The sequence below is a fragment of the Paramacrobiotus metropolitanus genome, unplaced genomic scaffold, assembly GCF_019649055.1.
Source record: "Paramacrobiotus metropolitanus isolate TYO unplaced genomic scaffold, Prichtersi_v1.0 Parri_scaffold0000181, whole genome shotgun sequence".
Lineage (NCBI taxonomy): Eukaryota > Metazoa > Tardigrada > Eutardigrada > Parachela > Macrobiotidae > Paramacrobiotus > Paramacrobiotus metropolitanus.
This window is the reverse complement of record NW_026570401.1, coordinates 94917-116056: the sequence shown is the minus strand read 5'-3', so window position 1 is coordinate 116056 and position 21140 is coordinate 94917. Positions and strand designations below refer to the sequence as shown.

At 45.9% G+C, this 21140-nt stretch overlaps 3 protein-coding genes across 3 annotated transcripts; 2 read left to right on the top strand and 1 right to left on the bottom strand.

Moving 5' to 3' along the window:
• Positions 1 to 815: 815 nt before the first annotated feature.
• On the bottom strand, positions 816 to 5354 carry LOC129600524 (uncharacterized). The gene is made up of 4 exons (XM_055499081.1): positions 5060 to 5354; positions 4180 to 4928; positions 1159 to 2028; positions 816 to 989 (listed from the first exon to the last, which is right to left on the bottom strand). The coding sequence occupies exons 1-4, from the start codon at positions 5166 to 5168 to the stop codon at positions 816 to 818; spliced, it is 1902 nt and encodes a 633-aa protein (XP_055355056.1). The 5' UTR covers positions 5169 to 5354.
• Positions 5355 to 7600: 2246 nt separating this feature from the next.
• Positions 7601 to 10783, top strand: LOC129600522 (paramyosin-like). Its single transcript, XM_055499080.1, has 3 exons — positions 7601 to 9646; positions 9817 to 10009; positions 10561 to 10783. The coding sequence occupies exons 1-3, from the start codon at positions 7657 to 7659 to the stop codon at positions 10781 to 10783; spliced, it is 2406 nt and encodes an 801-aa protein (XP_055355055.1). The 5' UTR covers positions 7601 to 7656.
• Positions 10784 to 10920: 137 nt separating this feature from the next.
• Positions 10921 to 12786, top strand: LOC129600515 (uncharacterized). The gene has a single exon (XM_055499071.1). The coding sequence runs from the start codon at positions 11021 to 11023 to the stop codon at positions 12632 to 12634; it is 1614 nt and encodes a 537-aa protein (XP_055355046.1). The 5' UTR covers positions 10921 to 11020; the 3' UTR covers positions 12635 to 12786.
• Positions 12787 to 21140: the final 8354 nt, after the last annotated feature.

Genomic DNA, 21140 nt, shown 5'->3' with positions numbered 1-21140 from the left:
CAAACATAATTTTCATAGCAAAGGCCGTCATGGCTGTTACGGATGTCGGTAATTATTATTACAACATTATTATTAATAAGCAAGAATTTGTGGATGAGACTTATGAGACTATGATATTGTAAACTATAAGTAACTTGGTTTATCATAAGTACTTCATCCATAGTTACATAAAATCGAAAAACCAGTAAAATAAATGTTCGTAAGTGATATTTATTGTCATCCCGTATCGACCCTGAACGGCGCGCGGATTATTAACTTGCTGCTAGCCGCCATGTAGCGGCACATCGCGACATCCCTAGCGAAATCTACCAGTGTCTGCGGTTTATGCGGATGATTCTTCATAAGAACATACTAGGCGCACAGATGCTGGTGCGTTTCCGAACCGTCAGTAAAAGAATTTATTAAAACAACGATGTGTTGGAATACTCAACTAAAACAGGTGTGTATACAAGAAAAGCACAAGCGCGATGAACTTATAGGTACAGAGTAATGGGCTTATCGTTGCTGGCAAAAAAAAACTAAATGGTAAATATACCTCATTTACTGTTTCCCAGGAGAGCAGAAAACTTGGAAACCATTTCCATAAAAACACCATGTAGAAGTACCATGATGGCAATACCATTGATAGCATCATTTCACGATGGTATGCCATCTTCCCGTAAAACGGATACCATTCTCTTTACTAGAGAGAATTAATATGCTGCAAGATCTTTGTCAGTCTTTGCAGCTCCGGTTTAATCAAGCCTTGACCGCCTGGGTTTTGCGTCGATTGATGCAGTGCTGAACCATTTTATTACGCACGTAGACGAAGGTCCTCACAAACGCCACCATCCACTCCAGGCTGTCTTCTTTTGAATTGCAACGAGAAAGTGAAGACTAAGACGCGACAGTTTCTCCAACTGCAAATCCTGTAACCCATCAACGCACCACTTTTTGCCGCGGTAGTGCGAGGAGAAACGCGGATCAGCCGACTGCGTCGCACACAGCGTCTGCAATTTAAACTCATAACTCATTGTTGTCAAAATTGTAGTGCATTCAATACGCACAAATAACCAGCATAAGGTCGAAAAAGAAGCGCGGGCTTTTTATCCTAAGCTACGAACTGGTGTGGCGAAAATGCCGAGAATAGGGTTAGATAACAGTAACTGTCGTTCCAACCTTGCACACGACCATCTCCAGCTTGACTTCGGCATTCGTATCCTCGCCACCTTTCAACCGCTGCACCAGCTTTTGCAGCTCCTGTTCATCCGCCCTCGGCAGTACCGCGTCCAGTGCATCCCACAATGCGCAGGCGACATCACCGCTTTGATGCAAGTGCGCCATACTGATGTGGATTTTGATAGCAGTTTTGAACTTCCTATCCTTAAACGCCCTAAGCCCCGGTTTGAGATAAAAGGAGCAAACCAGTGAAACAACACAATCCGCAATGTGAACAGTATCACACGGCAAGCTGCGGCATCCGGCAATGAAATCATGCAGCCAACAATACCCGAGTTCCGGACGCAGCGTTGGCTTTAGAGAATTCGACTCATGCATGCCACAGTCCACCGTGTCATCGATATCGCAGTTAATGGTAAAGTTAAGTGCGACGCGGCGTAAGAGAACGGCACGTAGTCGGATTCCGGACCGATGTTCGGCCACATATTGTATCATATCACATATCATAATGGCAAAGTCGGTGGTTGTCAACCATCCCTCATCCAATAGGGTTATGGTAACGCGTTCCGTGTCAGGATGTAGGGATTTGTACACCGTCGCCAGGCAGAGAAAGTCGTCAGGTCTGCCTTTGGTGTCGTGGTCCCATCGGACGACCATACTGGAACGCAGCGGCGATGCAGTCATGATCTGGTTCCATTTTGCGCACACAGCTCGCAGCTGAGTTTGTTCCATGGTGTCCAAGTAGGAAAAGACGTCCTGCCACAATTCGACCGGCAGCGTTAGCTCCACAAGGTTGTCATCGCCTGCGTGGAACTCAGGACACTGTCTGATCTTGCGGAGCAACACTTCATGAAAGTGATCCAGGCTTTCCTTGAAATCAAACGTACGGCACGTTACAATTGACAACAGTTGCTGGCTGCAAGCCTGCGCAGAATGTTAAGGACGGTGGATGATCGCTTATATTCGATTTTTAGGGATCGGGATAGTGGTTAAAAAGGGTTTGAAATCAGCCGCCAAGGCACTGAATTTTATATAAAGCTTCAAATTCCGGTGGAAATTCTATCAAAGTGCGCGACGGAAGAAACTGGACGGGTAGAGCGGGTCGACAGAGCGGCGACATGCGCGGTTTCCGCCATTAGCCCCACTGCCCCGTTTAATCGTACTGAACAACGGAACAGTTACGAAAGCATTAAAAAGAACATTATGTGCCAGTGAGCGCCACGATGCATAGTGGGCAAGTTGTTAAACAAAAACGCTCGAGAAAATCAGCGCTCAGTTAGAAAACTAACATGCTCTAGGTAAACTGTTTGTTTTCTGAATTAATAAAAAATTTACTGGAAATTTGATAGGTATAATTTTCCGTTCGCTGTTACTGGCAGTAAGTTTCTTATGATTTGATTTGCAAAATAATACAGATATGCGCAGATAGAATTTGTTTTTATTGAACCTTTTTGCAGGACGCACATGCCAGCCTCTCCGCGTTTCATACTGCTGAGGAAATCATTTTACCAAAGTTTTTCTAATGGGCCTTAAAACGTACCGAATGGTTGTCAGTGTTCTTTAAGCCGCCGCCGCCGTTTGCCGTGTGGTTGTTTTTTAATCGGGAGTGTTTTCGACGTACGCAGACACGCACATGTACCCACCCACTCTTCCCGTTTTTCCCCCGCGACGCTAATTGCCGAAACGGACTAATTGTTTTTGCACAAATAATAATTTTGCGGGAAGAGTGTTTCTCTCTCCGCATTGTGTTATTTCCTGCTTAGACTGCGTTGTGGCTGTGCGGGAATTGTATTACTCCGGGTGAGAGGCAGGATGGAGTTCATGTTTTTTTGTTACATTGGGAAAATCGTTCTGCACCGGTCGGCCGAATATTGGGTATATTGGGCCGCCGCTGAAACAAATCGTCAGCATGGCTGCAGACGGTCTGCTCTAAATGGGAATTTAGAGCAGGTCATCTGCAAAGCCGGTGGCAACTGGATAACGTAAACCGGCGCCGACAAAGAAAGTCGGCTGAGAGCTTGAGCCACACGTAACAAAGCATACAGGGAATTTCCACGAATTTAACTATATTTAAGTTCACTATGCTCGCTAACTGCTCTTATACCTAACTCGCGCGCAAATAAATGTTGCATTTTAATATTGTACGTGGCATTTACTTTGCGTCGCACACTAAGTCCTTTACACTGAAACAGACAGGTTGACGAACAGTCTGCCAAGAAGCATCGATTCCGGTGGGGCATGTGCGCTTCTAGCTGTATTACGCTACTTCGTGCGTAAAGCCGTTTTTTTTATTTCGTCCGGCTGATTAGCTAATTCTCTGGTAGATCGCTACCACCAGTTATTGTTGTTTTCTGGATGCGCTGTCGTCTGATTACCTAACCGAAGTTGTTCACTTTTATGATGAACAGAAATAAAAAACCGAATTTAATAATACGGTTTCTTTAGTAGTTTGTATGCTGTAGTCTGTAGACTATAGTGTCAGGCTGTCGGATACAGTAAAACCTGTCTCTACATACACTTGTTAAATACCTGGAAATAAAGTACTTACGCGGAAAATTTAACCGGCTCGTCCCGACGGTCCCGTAGACTATAATATTACGTAATGAATAGAGGGGATCATGTAAATTACATAAACCTGCGTAATAGCCTTAGACACACCTAGACACGCGTTAAAGCTTTAGCCTTAACCGGGACAAACTGCTTGTAAATGAACCTGCCGGGTACATACAGCCCCGTTAGGGAGCGTTTCCAAATTATGTGACCTGAAAAACGCCCTTTTTTGACCCCTCCCTTCCCTATTGTCACGAAAAACGCGCTTCAATCCCCTTTTTTCATGTACCTTTGGTTTTTTACATTACAGGTATCATACATTTTTGAGACCCCCCTCCCCCAGACCTGGTGACGTAATTTGGAAACGTTCCCTTATGGAATAGAAGATTACAAAGAAACAAACTGCGCCCCTCTACCAAAAATTCACCGTCTCGGGCCTGCCCGTCGGCATTACCGATGAAAATCCCTTACCAACAGAGCGTGATCATCCAGAGCATACTTTTCAATATAACCGATATTGTAAATGTATCCTAACTGGCCGTCGACGAGATCCACTACGAAAACTGGTGAGTGCAAATACAGACGACGACCGCCATTCAATCGCTTGATCAGCTTCTCTGTGTCGCCATTGGACAACGAGCGGAATTCCTCGCCGAGGTCCACACTGCGCTTTATGAAAGACTCTGGTCCGATGTAATGTTGGATTAAAGGATGATTGCTTGAAAGAGCTGCCGAGCTCGAGTTAAGATCTCCCGGCCCCGTGGCTTGAGAATGCGCAAAAAGCCGCTGCCAAGCTGATACATCCCAACGTGGGCGAATGCGCTCGATGGGGAGAATATCGGTGCATAGAACTCCCTTGTCGGGACACTGCCAATAGACAACAGCTCCTCCACACCGATCTCGCGACCCAGCGCGATCCACGCAGACCATTTCCCCCGGGAGCCAAATCCAGGGACCCGATGGGCTCTCCGGCAACAAAATCTCCACTGACCGCTGCTGGGCATAGAATTTGTGCTGATCCTCCAAGCGCATGAGACGATGGGAGTAGAAAACGCTGCCAAATGATGAAAACTCCCGTCGATGATCGGGACAGAGCAGATCGACGTAAAGACCATCTTTTGCCACGTCCACAACGCGCCCGTAGCGCATCCGTTGATCGCTGCCGAGAACGTACACGGCGGTATCCAGGCGCATTCCGCTCGGCATAGTGAACCCACGATCTAGGACGAAGAAGGAAAGGTTTTCTACTAAGGATGAGGGAGCTGGAAATTAGTACAAGTAAATTAGTACACTTTAGACTTACAAAAGAATATTCTTGTTTGAGTAGCCTGACTGTAGCTCGCAAACGTACCCCACTGGCACGGCTTTAGTGCTGGTACCGAGAGGTGCTGGCTGCCGAAGAGCTGATTCGTGAAAAGCGCCAGCACATGAGGATCAACGCAGAACAGACAGGCATTCATGCAGCTCAGACGTTAAAACAAACGAACACTTTCTTATTACACTAAACCTGTCTCTACATACGCCTGGCAAACAAATACACCTGGAAAGTAAATACCCTGGAAGAAGAACCGCGCATCCCGTAGACTTTAACATAGGGGGGATCCTGGGCAGTGCACACACTTGCATGATAGGCTTCACATGCACTTCTGCTCTTAACCGGATGCGAAATACCCATGTATAAAAACCTGCTGGCTGCATACAGTCTGGCCAAAACAAGCAAAATTACAACGAAACGTCCTGTGAGCGCGGGATCACTAGCGTTCACGTCAGCGGTGCTACGCCTGTGGCGCTACGCATTTGGATTACGTGTCTGTGTTGTGTCTCGCTTCTGATTGGCTGATGTTTTGTTTAGTGGGTGCGGCATGGCGCACATGCGAGAGCGACTGAATCGGGCTCTTCGCTCAGTGTTGTTGTGTATTCAATTTAGTCATAAAGTTAGCAAGTAGCTGAGCGGACTTCGCGTGTTATTTTCGCTGTTCGCAATACTTTCAGCATTGCTCACTCCACAGGATCTATCCCGTTTAGGTCGCTGCATCTGGATCCATTCTGGATCTAGCATTAGATGGTAGCAGAGCCGACAGCGGTTCTCTGATTTGAATTGATTTGATTCACTTGATTTGATTTGGATTGTCAGGCAAAATTGGCCTGTTATCCGTTAGTTGACGTGACCAGTAAGGCACAGGTCTGTGTGACAGCAAAGCGCACACCACAAGCGGTGAATTGCCTCATCGAACGCGGATTCCCAGCCGTGGTTTTCGGTACAGTGTCTTCAGTGAAGACCTGTGCTGTTCCACCGCTGTGAAAGAGTTCAAGAGTTCAGACGGCAGTGCTCCTCGGTGTAGAGTCTTCAGCGAAGACCTACACTGGTGCCACTGCTACTCGGCAAGGATTCAGCGAATCCTAAGCCGTGGGGCACAAGAGCCGAAGCGCCGAAAGGGGCGCACGGATAAAGACAGATCAGACTCCCCCAAACTGGTATTAGAGCACTTCTACTGTTGTTACGGCAGTCAGCCGGCACAGTAGTAGACGAAAAGCGGGCGGCACAACCGCTACGGAAAAGCGGCAACGCGGGAGCGGAGTGTGGAGAAGAAATTGGATCAATTGGATCATTTTCCCGTGGAACGGACGGTGAACAGGTAGAAAAACCGTTATTAATTACGGGATTGGTTAGCTGGTAAATTTGACAATTTTCATTGGTCCGTACTGAGCTAAGCTTAGACGTAGGCGGAGTTTTGCACACGGCGCGCACGTCTGGCCGTTGACCGTGACGTCAGGCTAATATAAAATCTAAGTGGATTAACGTGATTGGACGGTTATCTGAACTGTGATTGGCTGAAATTTGAACTGAATAATTTGAGCTAGTGGACCAATAGGAAAGACGTAAACAACGTAAATGGGGATTTTCCATTGAAATTAAGTTGTAATGGGAAATTTGAATTGAGACGAGATATTTGATTTGGAAAGTGACCTTTTGAGTTAAGCTGAGTCGGAAAGTGACCTTTAAGACCAGAATTGACCTTTCACTTCTAAAAGTGACCTTTACTAAAAAGTTGGAACTGATTAGTTTGACCTTTTAAGTGACCTTTAAGATCCAAAACTGATCAACGGTGACCTTTAACGAAGTGAAATTGAAGTGAATAGTAGTACAGCGATATCAGCAGCTGTAGGATTTCATTCCCGAACGGGTTTTAAATTGAAAAAAAACGGTTTCGAAGTCTTGTCCAAAAGGTGACCTTTAGGGCAAATCTTTTTACTGGAAAAGTGACCTTTAAACGGAAGTTAACCGAATTTTTTCAACCGAAAAGTGACCTTTAACAGGGACTTAGGAAAATTTCGCAGAACCTAAGTGACCTTTTTAACAACTGAATAAAGCATACAATAACGTGTGTGTGAGAACAATTGGCAGGAGCGTCGAAGTTATCCGATCACCATGGATACAGACAAAGAGCAACCGACATCTACTGGAAGTCAGGGAAGCACAAGCTCCCGTAGTTCACAGCAAAGCGCCCCGAACCCGTACAAAAAGGACTTGCACTCGTACTCACGTCCAGTTGGACATGAGCGGAGCACTCGAGCGCCCAAGGTATTCGAGAAGAAGGATTCACGAGGCTCTGATAGCACTTATCAGAAGGCGCTCGAAGCGGTCGCTAATCAGGAAAGCTCCAGCGACGCCCAGAAGCGTACTCCCGCGTCCGTGGCGGGATGTAACACGGTGAACCAGGCAAAGGTCACCGAAGAAAAAAGTCCACAGAAGAAGGAACGGAAGCAGCTGGGACATCACTGCCGGATGGTCCCACTGCTGGAATAAATGAGCAGGATAAAAATGTGAACCTGGCTCACGTACAAGTTGGAAAGGCAAGGGTCACCGAAGAGGAACTCAACGAACTTGGATTGGATGACCTTTCGCTCAACGATAAAACCATTAGCGATGACCTTTGGGCAACTCCAATGGTCTCAGGTGAATCGAACGAATCGTACTTCACGGACGACGAAACGACGATGAATACGTCGTTCCATACCGCTATGAAAGAAGCTGACCGTGCCGAGGGTATGACACTATTTAAGGACATACCCGAGCACCTTATTGAACGGACACAATATGGGAAGATCATCAACGTACGATCACCGTCACCGAACAGTCCCACATCAACCCTGAAGAGTCGTTTAAAGGAATTGGAAAACGAACTCGCAGCCAAGGAAAGTCAGGTTAGGAAGCTGAAACAAGAACATCGGGACAAACAGACTTCCATGGAAGCTCGGTTATATGAACTGGAACAACAACAGGGCGACCTGGAAAGTGCAGCGGACGAATGGAAAATCAAATTTGAGCGACAAAAAGAACTCGCAGAGGAGTACTTGAGAATGGTAGATGACAGAACAATGGAAGGTCATCTCGCAGTTAGCGACCTCAGTGAGAGCATGTCGGAAGAATCAGCTGAAAGGTCACGGCACTTAGCCGAATTGAAGGAGGAATGTGACCAGTTACGTCAAAAGGTCACTGAAGCTGAAGCTAAACGAGACGAATACGCGCCTAACTTCCCGGAGGTTACCCAACGATTGTCGAAGCTGGCAGCGGAAACATTTAAGCTAAGGAACGAACTGAATTCACGTGATGAAGCCATCAGCATCCTGCAGAATGAGTCGAAAGGTCACCAGAAACGCGCTGATGAAGCGGAGAATAAACGAGAGGAAGCAACCAAAGTGGCACGGGACTTGCGAGATCTTGTAGCCACCGAAGGAGAACGACTCAAGAATGAGATCAAAAAGGTCACTGAGGAGAACAAAAAGGTCACCGAAGATTGCCAAAAAGCCACAAAGGAAGGTCTTAAGTGGCAAAACGAGGCACGTCGGTTGGACACAATGGTTACAGTATTGGAAGTGAAAGAGAAAGAATGGCAACAACAAATAGCCCAACAGAAGCAAGAAAACGTAAAGGTCACTAATGAACTGTATGAAATGACAAGAACAGTGATGAGCAAAGATGACGAAGTAACCGAAGTCAGAACTCAGCTGAAATTAGCTGCTGAGGGATATCAAAAACTGGAAGGAGAGGTGGCCCAGTTGGCGGAACATATCAAAAAGATGGAAAGCAACACTGAAAAGATTGTTCAAGAGAAGACCTTTCAACTCCACCAGCATAAGTTAAAGGTCAAAGAGGAAAACCAGAAACTGAAAATTCAGAAAGAAGAATCCGAGTTGAAAATCAAACGCCTGGAAGATGAGAATAAAGCCCTCAATATGTCCAACAAACATAAGGATGAACAGCTCTTACAATATGGAGCCAAAACGGCCACAGTGGAATCTCCTCCGCCCAGTTACAGTAAGGCACAAGAAACGTGCAAAAGCTACCACTTTGAAATGCCGTTACGAACCGGTACTGGCAAAGGAGGCGCAGTCAAGACGGAACCTAATGACGAAAAGGTCACCGAAGATGATCAGATATCAGATGGGTTGCCAACCTTTGATGAAACCTCACGGTTTACCCGCACCGTCGAAACAAAGGTCATCGTAGATGAAGAACGAGGGGATGAACAACCTCGCCAGCGGGAACGCCAGAGACGTTCCGCTAAGACACGAGTGCGACGGAATCAAGACAGTGACAGCGATAGTACTGAAGAAGATAGTCAGGAGACAGCTAAGGAATTAACAAAGGCACTTAATTCTATGGCGAGGAAAACGAACCTCGCGACCTTTGATGGTAGCCGTGATGCGGTGACTGGTTGGACACGTTTAGTCAGAGACACCCAGAAGACGTATCAACTAACCGATGACCAAATAATGATTGAGATAGCCAGTGCGGTGAAAGAACCTGCAAAAATATGGTTTGAAGGAGAAAGGGAAATCGCACTCGAAGAAGAAGAAGAGTATTCGGTAACGGAATGGCTGAACAAATTTAAAGACGAATATGGTGACCGTGATGAAGAAGTCCTTGGCTTACGTGAAGCCATGGCACGGAAATTTGAACTGGGAAAAGAATCGCTTGATCAGTTTTATCAAGCGATAATGAAATTCAAAGCGAAAAGGATCATCACAGAAAAACAAGCAGTGGGATTCCTGATTGACGGATGCAAATGCGATAGTGCCCTTTATAAGGCACTGCGTTCACAGAAGTGCGAACGCCAACCGATATCAAGGACTTCTTCCGGACTTGGTCAGCCGGAGAAGACCGATACAAAGTGCCAAAAGGTCAACGCACTCAGGAGTACGCGACCATCGCACAGGGCAAGTGGAATCGATACCACAGCAACGATACGCAGCTGCACCAGTTCAGCAGCCAGTGGAACATCGCGTGGAAGCCCCAGTCAGAGAGGTCGCAAAAGAGGTGACCTTTATTGATAGTCAAACGGGACAGCCGATAACATACGCAATGGTGGCTGCAATACAAGCGGCGGCTCAAGTGAGACCGGCACCCCTGAACATGGCCCCGCTGAATGTAGCAGTACCAACAAAACAGGGAATGCCAAATGGCAACCTCGCTGGAAACGGGAACGGAAACGGAAATTGGAACGGAGGTCAAGGAAACCTCCAGAATCAAGGTCAAGGTCAAGGCAACTTCCAGCCAAACAGAGGAAACCAGAATAACTTCCAACAGCAACAAGGGTCACGAACGGAATTTAAGTTTCAGCTGATCGATGGATCGGTGGCAAACGGTGTGCAAATGTGCCAGTGCTGTATGTATGGCAACCACCAAACGCAAGGATGTAAGTTCGCCAACACACCGCCAGAGCAGAACCCGAACCTGTTTGCCTTCAGAGAATGGCAACGGCTGCGCAACCTCAATGGTTGGCGCCAAGCAGTTGCAATGGATATGACCTGATCAACCAGTGGTATCAGACGAAGGCGAACCTTCAGAATCAGCAGGGGAATGGCAATTACGGAAACGGAAATGGCGGTGGCCAGAATAACGGCGGCTACGGCCGTGGTGGCTTCGGCCGCGGGGGCTTCAGAGGAAGAGGCGGAGGCTTTGGCCGCGGAAATTGGAATGGTGGCAACCGCGGCGGCGGTAGTGGTGGCGGCCAAGGAGACTACCAACAGGGTGGTGGCGCCCAAAATATGGAGGCGGACAGAACGCTAACCCTGCAAACAATGGCGGAAATGGGCAGCAAGGAAACGTACAAAGGCGCGCAACAAGGTGTGGCGCCGGTTCAGGGAAACGAGCAAGATCAGTAGGCGCCGGTGAGCCTACTGATCGGCCCGACCCGAAACCACCGGATAAACGGGGAACGGAAAGATCACTGCAGAATGGTACTGCAGTGAACGTGAAGAGTGCAACGGCTATAAGGATGCCGTCACAGCAAGTTGAAACGGCTATATGGATGCCGTGTTATCGCAAAACGAAAAGGGAGCGGCTATACGGATGCTGTCACAACAGCAAAAAGAACTGGGTATCGTGAAACCAGTACAAGTGGATAAAAGATCACCGCAGAATGGTACTGCGAGTGGCAATTGTCGTGACGGTAGCGCGACACTGCAAAAATTGCAGAGAAATGAAAGGTCACCGTATTGCAGCGAGAAGGTGTTGGCAGAGCGACGCGCACAACGGAATGCAAAGATCCAACAGGCACTCTTGACACAAAGGTCACTACCGCAGAATGATACTACGAGTGGAAAAGTTCAAAGGTCAAGGTGCAGCTCATGTGAACCAGAAGACAATGATGAAGTGCACCATTCAAAGTTCCGGAAATATTTCGAAATCAATTACGAGACGCTGAAGAAACAGCAAGCGGAACGGATACGGCTGCAGAACGAGACTGCGAGCAAAGAAAATGAAAGGTCGCCTTCTGTTGGAAAAGTGCAAGCGAAAGGTCAAGGAGCAAGTGCAAACGTTAAAGGTCATGGCGAAAGCGCCATGTTAAAAGGTCAAGAAACGGACTTGACACTGCGAACAGCGCAGCAAAAGCAAAATGATACTGCTGAACGGATACAACAGGTCTCCGATGACTCACTTGAAGATGCAGAAACGCTGCAACGGAAGGAAATGTGGCAAAAAGTGGCCTACAGACCAAATGGCAATCACGGGATGTGGATACCAGTGACGCCGAAAGCGAAACAGAAAGCGAGAATGTCACAAGAGGATTACTGGGACATGCAACAGTTGCGGACACAATGTGAAAGAAGGAGATTAGAAGAATTGGTTACTGGTAAACCAGTACAAAGGTCACCGAACCAAGTCCCAGTATTCAACGCAGCTGAGTATAAGAACACGCTCGCTGATCTGAGAGATCCACGAAATGCACCGCCAGAGAATAAACCGTCAAACTATGGAGAAAAAGTCCCCATACAAAAGTTGTCAAGCGGCGGATTTGTCATGAAGCGCAATAAAAGGTCACGGGACTTAGCGCAAAACGAACAAAAAAGAAGGTCAAATGAGGCGGTAAAAACGCAGCAGAGTAGTGCAGTTGAAAGGTCACGGGACTTAACACAAGCACTGCAAAAAGATGCCAATAATAAGTCACCAGCTCGAACAGATGAAATGCCTTCGCAAATCGATCCGACGAAAACGAACAATGAAGTATCCGCGAAGGTGATTGAATGGATGACCCAAAATGGATATGAGATGGAAACATATGAAAGGTCACCAGACGAGCCGAGAGACAGCGAAGAAGAGGAGCTAAAACGAGCTGACCAGATAACAAGTAAAGTCATTGGGAAATTGCGAGATGAACGGAAAGATGACCGGAAAGAAGAAGTGCTGCATCAGACGATTACCGAAGTGGTTAAAGGTCACAGCACTTTAGCGAACGAGCAGGTGCAGAAGGGTGAAAAGGTCACCACAGATAAGTCTGCTAAGGGAAGAGAACGTGAGGAGTCAAAAGAAACGAACAAGAAAAAACCTAGAAAATTTTATGACGTTCGAACTAACGTGCCACACAGAATTGACAAGCTGAGGTCACAGCACAACAGCGAAAGGGCAAGTGCTTTCTGACATGGATCCGGGACCAGTATCGTTGACCCCAGTGAAATGTAAGATCCACACCTTGAAGATTCAAAACGGAAAATTGCCCAAGAGAATTGAAGCATACACACATGAAGTGAAAGCGGGAGACATAAAGGTCACCGCAATGCTGGACACTGGCGCAGAGACGCCGCTGATTAGTAAACCGTTTTGCGAGAAGAATGGACTTCATATGCTCCCATTGCCACCTGACAGATTGGTAAAAATAAATGGAATCAGCGGAACGTCAGGGTTCATGGTGACGCACTATTGTGTAGCACCAGTGACCTTAAGGAAAAAGACTAGCGAACATTCCTTTTACGTCCGACCGAAATGCGATGACGTACAGGTGTTATTGTGATTTGATTTCTTGAAAAAGAAATTCGTATTGACGGATAATGAAGGAGAGGAAGAGAAGGAAGATGACCCGAAAACAGTTGCCAAAGTTCAAGTCGGAAAGGTCACCGAACTTGCAGAACAGACGGGAAATGCTCAAACCGCCAATAAAACGTTAATCCCAGTACCAGAGGCACCGGGAAAAGAAAATGAAAGGTCACCAGCTAAAGTTAAAGAAGTAACAAAGCGCGATTCGCAAAAAGACTTGGAAAGTCCCTTTTTCGAACCACAATCTGCTACCAAAGATGAAAGGTCACCAACACTCGAACAGATAGCGGCCATACAGAAGGAAGCAGCAAGTGCGGCGAAACAAGCGCTCGTGCCTGGCATGGAGTGGGCAAAGCTTATCCCAGTACCAGAAGCAATGGGAATAAAGACTGCTAAAGTATGGAGAGATAAATTGAATGAAAGGTCAAGAGAACTACCGAAAGAGATAACTGATGCGGAACGAATATTGGCCAGCGAAATTCGCGACGAGGCAATTGAACAGTTGAAAGGTCACCAACTGGATACTGAACCAGAGGTCATCGAAATATCCTCTGATGAGAAAAGCGTGATCCCAATCGAATGTGAACAAGGAGCCACGGAAGAGAAAAGTGAAAAAGATGCTCAAAGGACACTAACCCCAGAAGAACGAGCCGGGAGTTGTCACCACGGTTACTACGATGATCCGTGCAGAGTGCAACCACAATGGGAATGCACTGAATGTTGCCAAAATGCCTCTCAAGATGACCTTTCAGAATGGCCGAGATGTAACGCCGCATTGACAGATCTTAAAGGTCAAGTCCAAAAGGAAGTGAAAAGTATCATGCGGACAAACGAAATGTGGAAACCACACATTGAACGATATCATTGGAATAGATATCGGGCATGGTTATCAAGCGTGAAAAACTTTATAACGTGGAGGGGCAAACTGCTGATTCACTGGCAACAATGTGTGGATAATGGAATCCAAGATCCCCTTGACCCAGTGCTAACGGAACGGAAATTCTTACGAGAATTAGACGAAATAAATGAAGAAGGAGAGATGTGGGATGAAGCAAGAGTTGACCTGTTTTGGGACTTCCGTGTAAATTACATGTTTAAAGATCAAGGGAGAACAATCATTTTTCCAGCAGGACTCAGCACACCGGTTTATGAAGCGTTCGAAGTGTACTTTAATGCACTAAAAGAGCGAAAGAAAAATCATTCGAAAAATACTGGAAAGAATCCGAAGCGGAAATTCCTACATTTGATGTAAAAGAAATGCGAGAATTACAAGTAACCCGGAAAAGAAGGTTACCGGGGTTGATGATAAAAAAGAAAGTGACCTTTGCACCAGATCCAGATGGAGTTGAATACCCAGAACGAGGTGGTGATACATGGTGCATGTATGAAACGATTCCGAGTGATGACTGGGTCACCGAAGAAGAGAGGTCAAATTCAGACCAGTCAGAAAGGTCATTCACGAAAATACGAGTAGCACGGAGTCACCCAAGAATCACAGCGAAATATGGAAGAAAAACAAAGGAAACGGGCAAACCTCTGCTCAAAAATCCAGAAACGAAAAACTTAGCGATTCACGGGGAGACGAAAGTGACCTTTCATCTGAAGATGAAGGAGTTGATGAGCGCCCACTCGAAAAGACTGACAAAGGTCAACTCAATGAACAGCAAAGCAGTGAATCTGACTCGGAGTGGACAAGCTCAAGCGATAATTCAACAACGTCAGAAGATTCAGGTGTAAGTGACCTTTCGGAACAAGAAGATTTATTGGACTTGGATGAAGATGACGAGGTGGATGAAGAAAAAGAACAGGAGATAAAAGTCAGGAGAGTAAAAATACAACGGGCAAGATTGTCAAAAGATGTGATCAGCATCTACAGTGACCAACGAATCAGATTGAAACCGTCAAACTGCACACGTGTAAAGGTCAAGATGGGAAAATACGCACCGGCTCAAAAAAAGTTGATGTTTACACCAATCCCACAAGTTGAGACTGATGTACAACCGTTGGCAGGTGTGACGGAACACAGAGGGAAACATTTCGGAATCGTTATTGCGAATCATAGCAGCAAAATATCAAATCGTAAAGAAGAATCAGCTTTTCGGCTACGTGGAGCCGTATGAACACATGGAAAATGTAAAGGTCAACGCGGGCACAGTAAAGAACGTGCTGGATGACCCCGAGGTGGATGATACAACGAAGGAAGAATTAAAAAAGATAATTCAGAACTTGAAGTTGGGACCTGACCTCACCGAGGAACAGAAGAACGATGTGTATAATGCATTTTGGGAATTTTGGAAAGTCTTACCGACGTCCAAAAAACCACACGGAGACGTGAAAGGGGTCACTCACGTAATCGACACGGGAGACGGGAAACCAGTTAAATGTAACCCGGCCAGAACGAGTTGGACAGGCCGCGAGTTCATAACGAAGCACATTAAAGAAACGTTGGCGCAAGATGTGATCGAGCCGTCAGACGCCGAGTGGAGTTTTCCAGTCGTGCTAGCTGTGAAAAAGAACGGCGACGGAACAATGGGGACAAGATTCTGCGTCAAATACATTTTGCTGAACAAGTTAACGAGGAAGAATAACTACCCGTTACCGAATCCAGATGAGTTGCTTGATGCGTGCGCAGGCAATAAATACTACGGAAAAATGGACTTGCAAAGTGGATTTTGGCAAATCCCAATGGATCCAGCGTCAATCAACAAGACGACCTTTGTCACGCAAGATGGAATGTACCGGTTTAAAAGAATGCCGTTCGGGGTTTGCAACGGACCAGCAACATTTCAGTTGTGTATGGACAAGGTACTGTCGAAGGCGAAAAGAAAGGGTTGCGTCTTTGGGTACATCGATGATGTTATCTTCGCCGGAAAGACTTGGGCGATTTTCATGCAGAATTTGAGAAATGTATTGATGAGCCTAGTCGAAGCGGGACTTACAATAAAGCCAACGAAATGCGAATTCGGAATGAGAGAAATGGGATTCCTGAGTCACATTCTCAGCGAGGACGGAATCAGAATGGATCCAGAAAAGGTCACTGCAGTATCCGAATTCAAACGACCTCAAACTGAACGACAGTTAAGGTCATTCCTTGGATTGGCAAACTATTACCGAAAGTTTATAATGGGATACGCGCAGAAGACATCTCACTTGTACGAACTGATGAGACAGGATAAGCAAGTGAAGAAAGACTGGACAAAGGTGCATGAAGAGGAATTCAACAGTTTGAAACAACTGTTACGTGAAGGTCCGGTATTAGCGAAATTTGACCCGACAAAACCGACCGACATAGAGTGCGGCGCGAGTAAAGAGGGAATTGGAGCGGTACTGTCACAAGACGGCCATCCAATCGCGTACGCGAGTCGCGTTCTACACGGAGCTGAAAGAAACTACGGTGTAACCGAATGGGAATGTCTGGCAGTAGTGTTTGCTGTCAGAAAATTCAAACCGTTTATCGATTACGCGGAATTCTCCGTGAGAACGGATCACCAGGCGCTGACCAACTTACTGAGGTCAGAGACGAATAAAGTTGGAATGAACCCGCGTTTGACGAGATGGGCGAGGACACTACAAGGTCACCAGTTCAAAATTGAATATAAACCGGGAAAGTATTGCGACAACGCGGACGCACTATCAAGAGCACCAATTGAAGGTCCAACATGTCAAGAAGAAGAATTTGACGAGATCCCGAATTTTGGAGACTATAAGAAAGAATTTGATACGAAGGAACCAGCGATCGAAATTGGACAGCTGTTCTTACAGATGGTGGAACAGAGAGAAAAACGCTTAAAGGTCAGCTCAGTTACGGCGAAAGAGTCGGCTAAGAACGCGAATGTCAACCAGGTAAAAAGTTGGTTGCCCACCGTTAGTGACTTAAAGGCCACCGGACTTGGCGCGGAATCGGAAGTTCAAAACGGAAAGGTCACCAAATCGTGTGAATCAACGGAGAATCAGGATGACCTTTGGGAAACGGACAAAGTTGCACGAGCACTGAATGAGTGTCCGATCAAGATGCTGAGATTCCCAAAGAACGCGAAAAAGAGATATAAACCGCTACCGCGTTGCAAGGTCATCAGAGACTGGAACGAAGTTAGCACTACAACGATTCGTATCGTTAACCTGCAAGGCGACGAAGAAAAGGAAGATGATTCGAATTTGCAGTTGCGAAATAGATAGTTGAAAGATCCTCACCTGGCAATGATAATCGATGAATTGGAACATTTACCAGATGCCGAAACAAGATCGAAATTCGAAGTGCATGACCAGTTATGGAATGGCATATTGTACCGAGTAAAGGATAAAAATGGAAAACTTGCAAGGTCATATGTGGTACCATTGTCAATGCGAAGAGCGATAATTTACACATTGCACGATGAGAAAGCAGCAGGCCATCTGGGATTCGAAAAGACGCTGACAGAAATCCGACTCAGATACTACTGGGATCGGATGAGTACTGATGTGAAAAACTACATACTCGCCTGTCATGGATGTCAATTCCGAAAAACGCCACGGAAATGTCCACCGGGAAAGCTGCAAGAAATAAAAGTTGGACATCCATTTTTCCGAGTTTATGCGGATCTTAAAGGACCATTGTTACCGACGAAGAAACGCGGATATAAATACATAGCGGTGTTCATCGATCAATTGACGAAATACGAGATTGCGGTACCAATGAAGACGGCAACGGCAAAAGAGTTTGCAAAAGTGTTCGTAAAGCACGTAATATTGGTACACGGAGCACCGCACATTCTACACACGGACCGTGGACGGCACTTTACGGCCGAAGTGTTGACAAAGGTTACCAATGTGCTTAAGATTAAACACACATTCGGACATTCGGAACGGCATACCATCCGGAAGGTCAAGGTCAAGTGGAACGACAGATGCAGATGATTGCGGACGATTGCGGACTCACAAACGCTAATATTTGCAGACGAACCCACATTTACTCCAGAATGCACTGCATCTGATGCAATAATTATCGTTTTGAAATGCGTACGTCATTTGCGTATGCTACATATATGGGGTTACTGATCTCATTCTTTACCTTGTCCTGTTCTAGAAGTCATCTATCCGACGGAAAAGATCAAAACGAAATTCTGACTGCCGCCCCACCCCACCCAACGCCCCACAACTAACACGGGTGGTAGCAATGAAGTCCAAACTAAAAAAAATATTTCATGGAATCTGATCAGTTTTTCTTGGTGAATCGAGGACGCATATTTTGAATCTGCTGTACGAATTTTGTTTTTACCGTTCGCGATTCTTTTCGAACAAAAATTAGTTTGGCGTGCTAAAACCAGAGTACCAGAATTATATTAGAATGTGAGCGATGGAATCACTGGCGTTCACCCTCGTGACGCTACGCTGCCGATGACGTGTCTGTGTTGGGTTGTGTCTCGTCTCTGATTGGCTGACGGCTATAGCCGTTCATTGTTTGCGCCACGTGCGGAGTAGCGTTGATTTGGCTCTCCGATTGATGAGCGAGCAGTATCGATCAGTGTTGATTTTCTGTTCTCCAGACTTTCAATATTCATTAAAAGTCAGCAATTAGCGGCGCGACTTCGCGTGTTATTTCGCTGTTCGCAATAATGTCGCATTGCTCACTACGCGGAATCAGGTCTGTTCTGGTTGCCGTATATAGATCAACTGGATCTATCATTAGAAGAAGAAACCACCCGAGGTAGCAATCAGATTCGGATTCAGCGTCATTGATTTACCTAGAAAAAGCGATCAAAGTGCAAAAACAGTTTTTTTGTGTGAGGAAAGAGAAGGGGCTCACGTACTACCCATTTTGTGTTGAACAATTCATCAATTGTTTAACACAAAATGCTGGCTGGCGGGCTAAATTTAGCTCCGTCAAGCCAGCGTATGTTTCCTTCTGTTTTTGTCCCAGCACCCAACCTTAGATAAGTTTTTTCGAACTAAAACGCTCCAAATTTTTTTCTGCATCTTTTGAATGTAAGGTAAAGGTAGCTGAGTGAGTATTCCTAAAATAGAGAACAGAAAGCAGTGTAGGCTTTCGACCGTTGTATACCACCACCTGAATATTCAAGGGCTGTCCTATGCAAAAGTTGATCTGCTCCATCAGTTGCTATCAAATCATGATAATCATTCTAAAATCATATGCCTGTCCGAAACTCATTTATCCGCGAACGATCCTGATCAGATTTACTCGCTCCCAGATTACCAGTTATTTCGCAAGGACCGTACGAAAGCATCCGGTAAAGCCCCTGGGGGGGCCCGCGCTCAAGCTCGGACTTGGACTACTAAAACTTGCACTTGGACTTCTCTTGGACTCTAAAACGTGGACTTCACTTGGACTCTAAAACTCGGACTTAACTTAAAATTGGACTTGGACTTTACTTGGACTCTAAAGCTTGGACTTTATGACTTAGACTTGGATTTAGGCGTTTCTTCATGTTTTCTTAGGTTACTCAGGTTTCTTAGGTTTCTCAAGTTTCTTTGGTTTCTTAGGTTTCTTTGTTGTTCATAGGTTTCTGACGTTTGCAAGATTTCTTAGGTTATCTGGGTATTCTTTGGTATTCTGAGAAACCTAAGAAACTAAGAAGCCTAAGAACCAAAGAAACCTAAGAAACCTAAGAACCCTAGAAACCTAAGAAACCTAGGAAACCAAAGAAACCAGAGAAACCTAAGAAAACATGAAGAAACGTAAGAAGACATAAGAAACATAAGAAATGCCTGAATCCAAGTCCAAGTCCTAAAGTCCGAGTTTTAGAGTCCAAGTAAAGTCCAAGTTTTAGTAATCCAAGTCCGAGTCCAAGTCCGAGCTTGAGCGCGGGCCCCCTGGTGGTGGTCCCCTGCTGTATGTTCCTTTCCACATCCCATGTCAAGAAATTCGGCGTTCGGAAACTTGTGGCCGTTGTGAAAGCTTATGGGTTCATCTTTAGATAGGGCAACGTAAAGCACTTCTTGGACTATTGTACTGTACAGAGCAACTGATGCGAACGCCATTGATACTGAATTTTTTTTCAGCCACGCAGATGAAATGCTCAAACACCGTGGTATTGATCATGTCGTCTGCGGGGATATCAACATCGATGTTTCAGTGTCGCCTTCCCCTTTTTTCCGACATTATCCTGATTTGTTGAACACCCATGCGCTGGAGGATAAAGTGTCGGGATTCACCAGGGTAGCCTGTCTAACTCGGAAGAGACATGGTACGATAATGCAGAGCGCTAAGAAGATCGATGTATTGTTATGTTCACCAGCAGAAAGCTACTCATGCCTGCCAGCAGAGGATGTGTGTTTTCGGACCACCGTTTATGCAGAACAGTGGCGTATTACAAGTCCGTTGCCCCGATACATAAAACGATTACGTTTCGGTTATGGAAGCATACTCCTCTTGAAGCATTCAATGAGCGAGTTGTAGCAGTGTGTGACAGGTACAGCTCGTATGACGAGTCCGTTGCAGTCGATGACTTTATTACAGCCTATATCCACGAACTGAACCAGATCGTGGATGAATGCTTTCCGCTGCGATCCCGGAGAGTGCGCCAGAATGATCCTTCCTGGATGAGTCTGACACTGAAAAAATCTTATCAAAGAAAAAAACAAGAGCTATCGCCGCAGGTGTCAACTCCGTGGCACAGATGAATACATGCAGAGCAACGCAGAATTCCACAGCTTGAAAAAGCAAGTCTATTCCATGACCCTGGATGAAAAGCGTGAATTTTGTTAAACGTAATCGGGATAAAGCAGAAGTCGTGTGGCGTGAGCTGGGCAGGTTGCTTCGGAAAGGGAAGCACAACGATGAACCGACCCTGGATCCGAACGTGCTTAACACTCGCACAATTTCTACTGCCGCTCAGGCGCAATAAATGCTTAAAAAACCAAGAACAAATTCTGCAGTTGTGCCGCGCTCTTTAGCCTTATATGTATTCCTAGAGACTTTGATAAGCTATAAAACTAGTTAAAGTTTTAGGAAAACAGAACAACTGTGTTGTTGTTAGCCAACAGAAACGGGAACACCCCCGAACCGGAAGTGACACACGTTTTCCCTGTTTACGCTGGACCAGATTTTTTGTTTTTGAATCGGACAACGTATGTAGCTAAATCCTGCTATTCAGCATATTTTAATATCGCAGCTCAC

Excerpts from the sequence above, each read along its gene's own strand:
- LOC129600524 (XM_055499081.1), bottom strand. The coding sequence starts at position 5,168 with ATGAATGCCTGTCTGTTCTGCGTTGATCCTCATGTGCTGGCGCTTTTC. Across the intron at positions 2,029-4,179 it reads TGGATGATCACGCTCTGTTG|GAAAGCCTGGATCACTTTCA; the intron begins GTAAGGGATTTT and ends TTTGATTTCAAG. Across the intron at positions 990-1,158 it reads TGGAGATGGTCGTGTGCAAG|ACGCTGTGTGCGACGCAGTC; the intron begins GTTGGAACGACA and ends TTTAAATTGCAG.
- LOC129600522 (XM_055499080.1), top strand. The coding sequence starts at position 7,657 with ATGGTCTCAGGTGAATCGAACGAATCGTACTTCACGGACGACGAAACG. Across the intron at positions 9,647-9,816 it reads TGAAGAAGTCCTTGGCTTAC|AAGTGCGAACGCCAACCGAT; the intron begins GTGAAGCCATGG and ends CTGCGTTCACAG. Across the intron at positions 10,010-10,560 it reads AACATCGCGTGGAAGCCCCA|AATCAGCAGGGGAATGGCAA; the intron begins GTCAGAGAGGTC and ends GCGAACCTTCAG.
- LOC129600515 (XM_055499071.1), top strand. The coding sequence starts at position 11,021 with ATGGATGCCGTGTTATCGCAAAACGAAAAGGGAGCGGCTATACGGATG.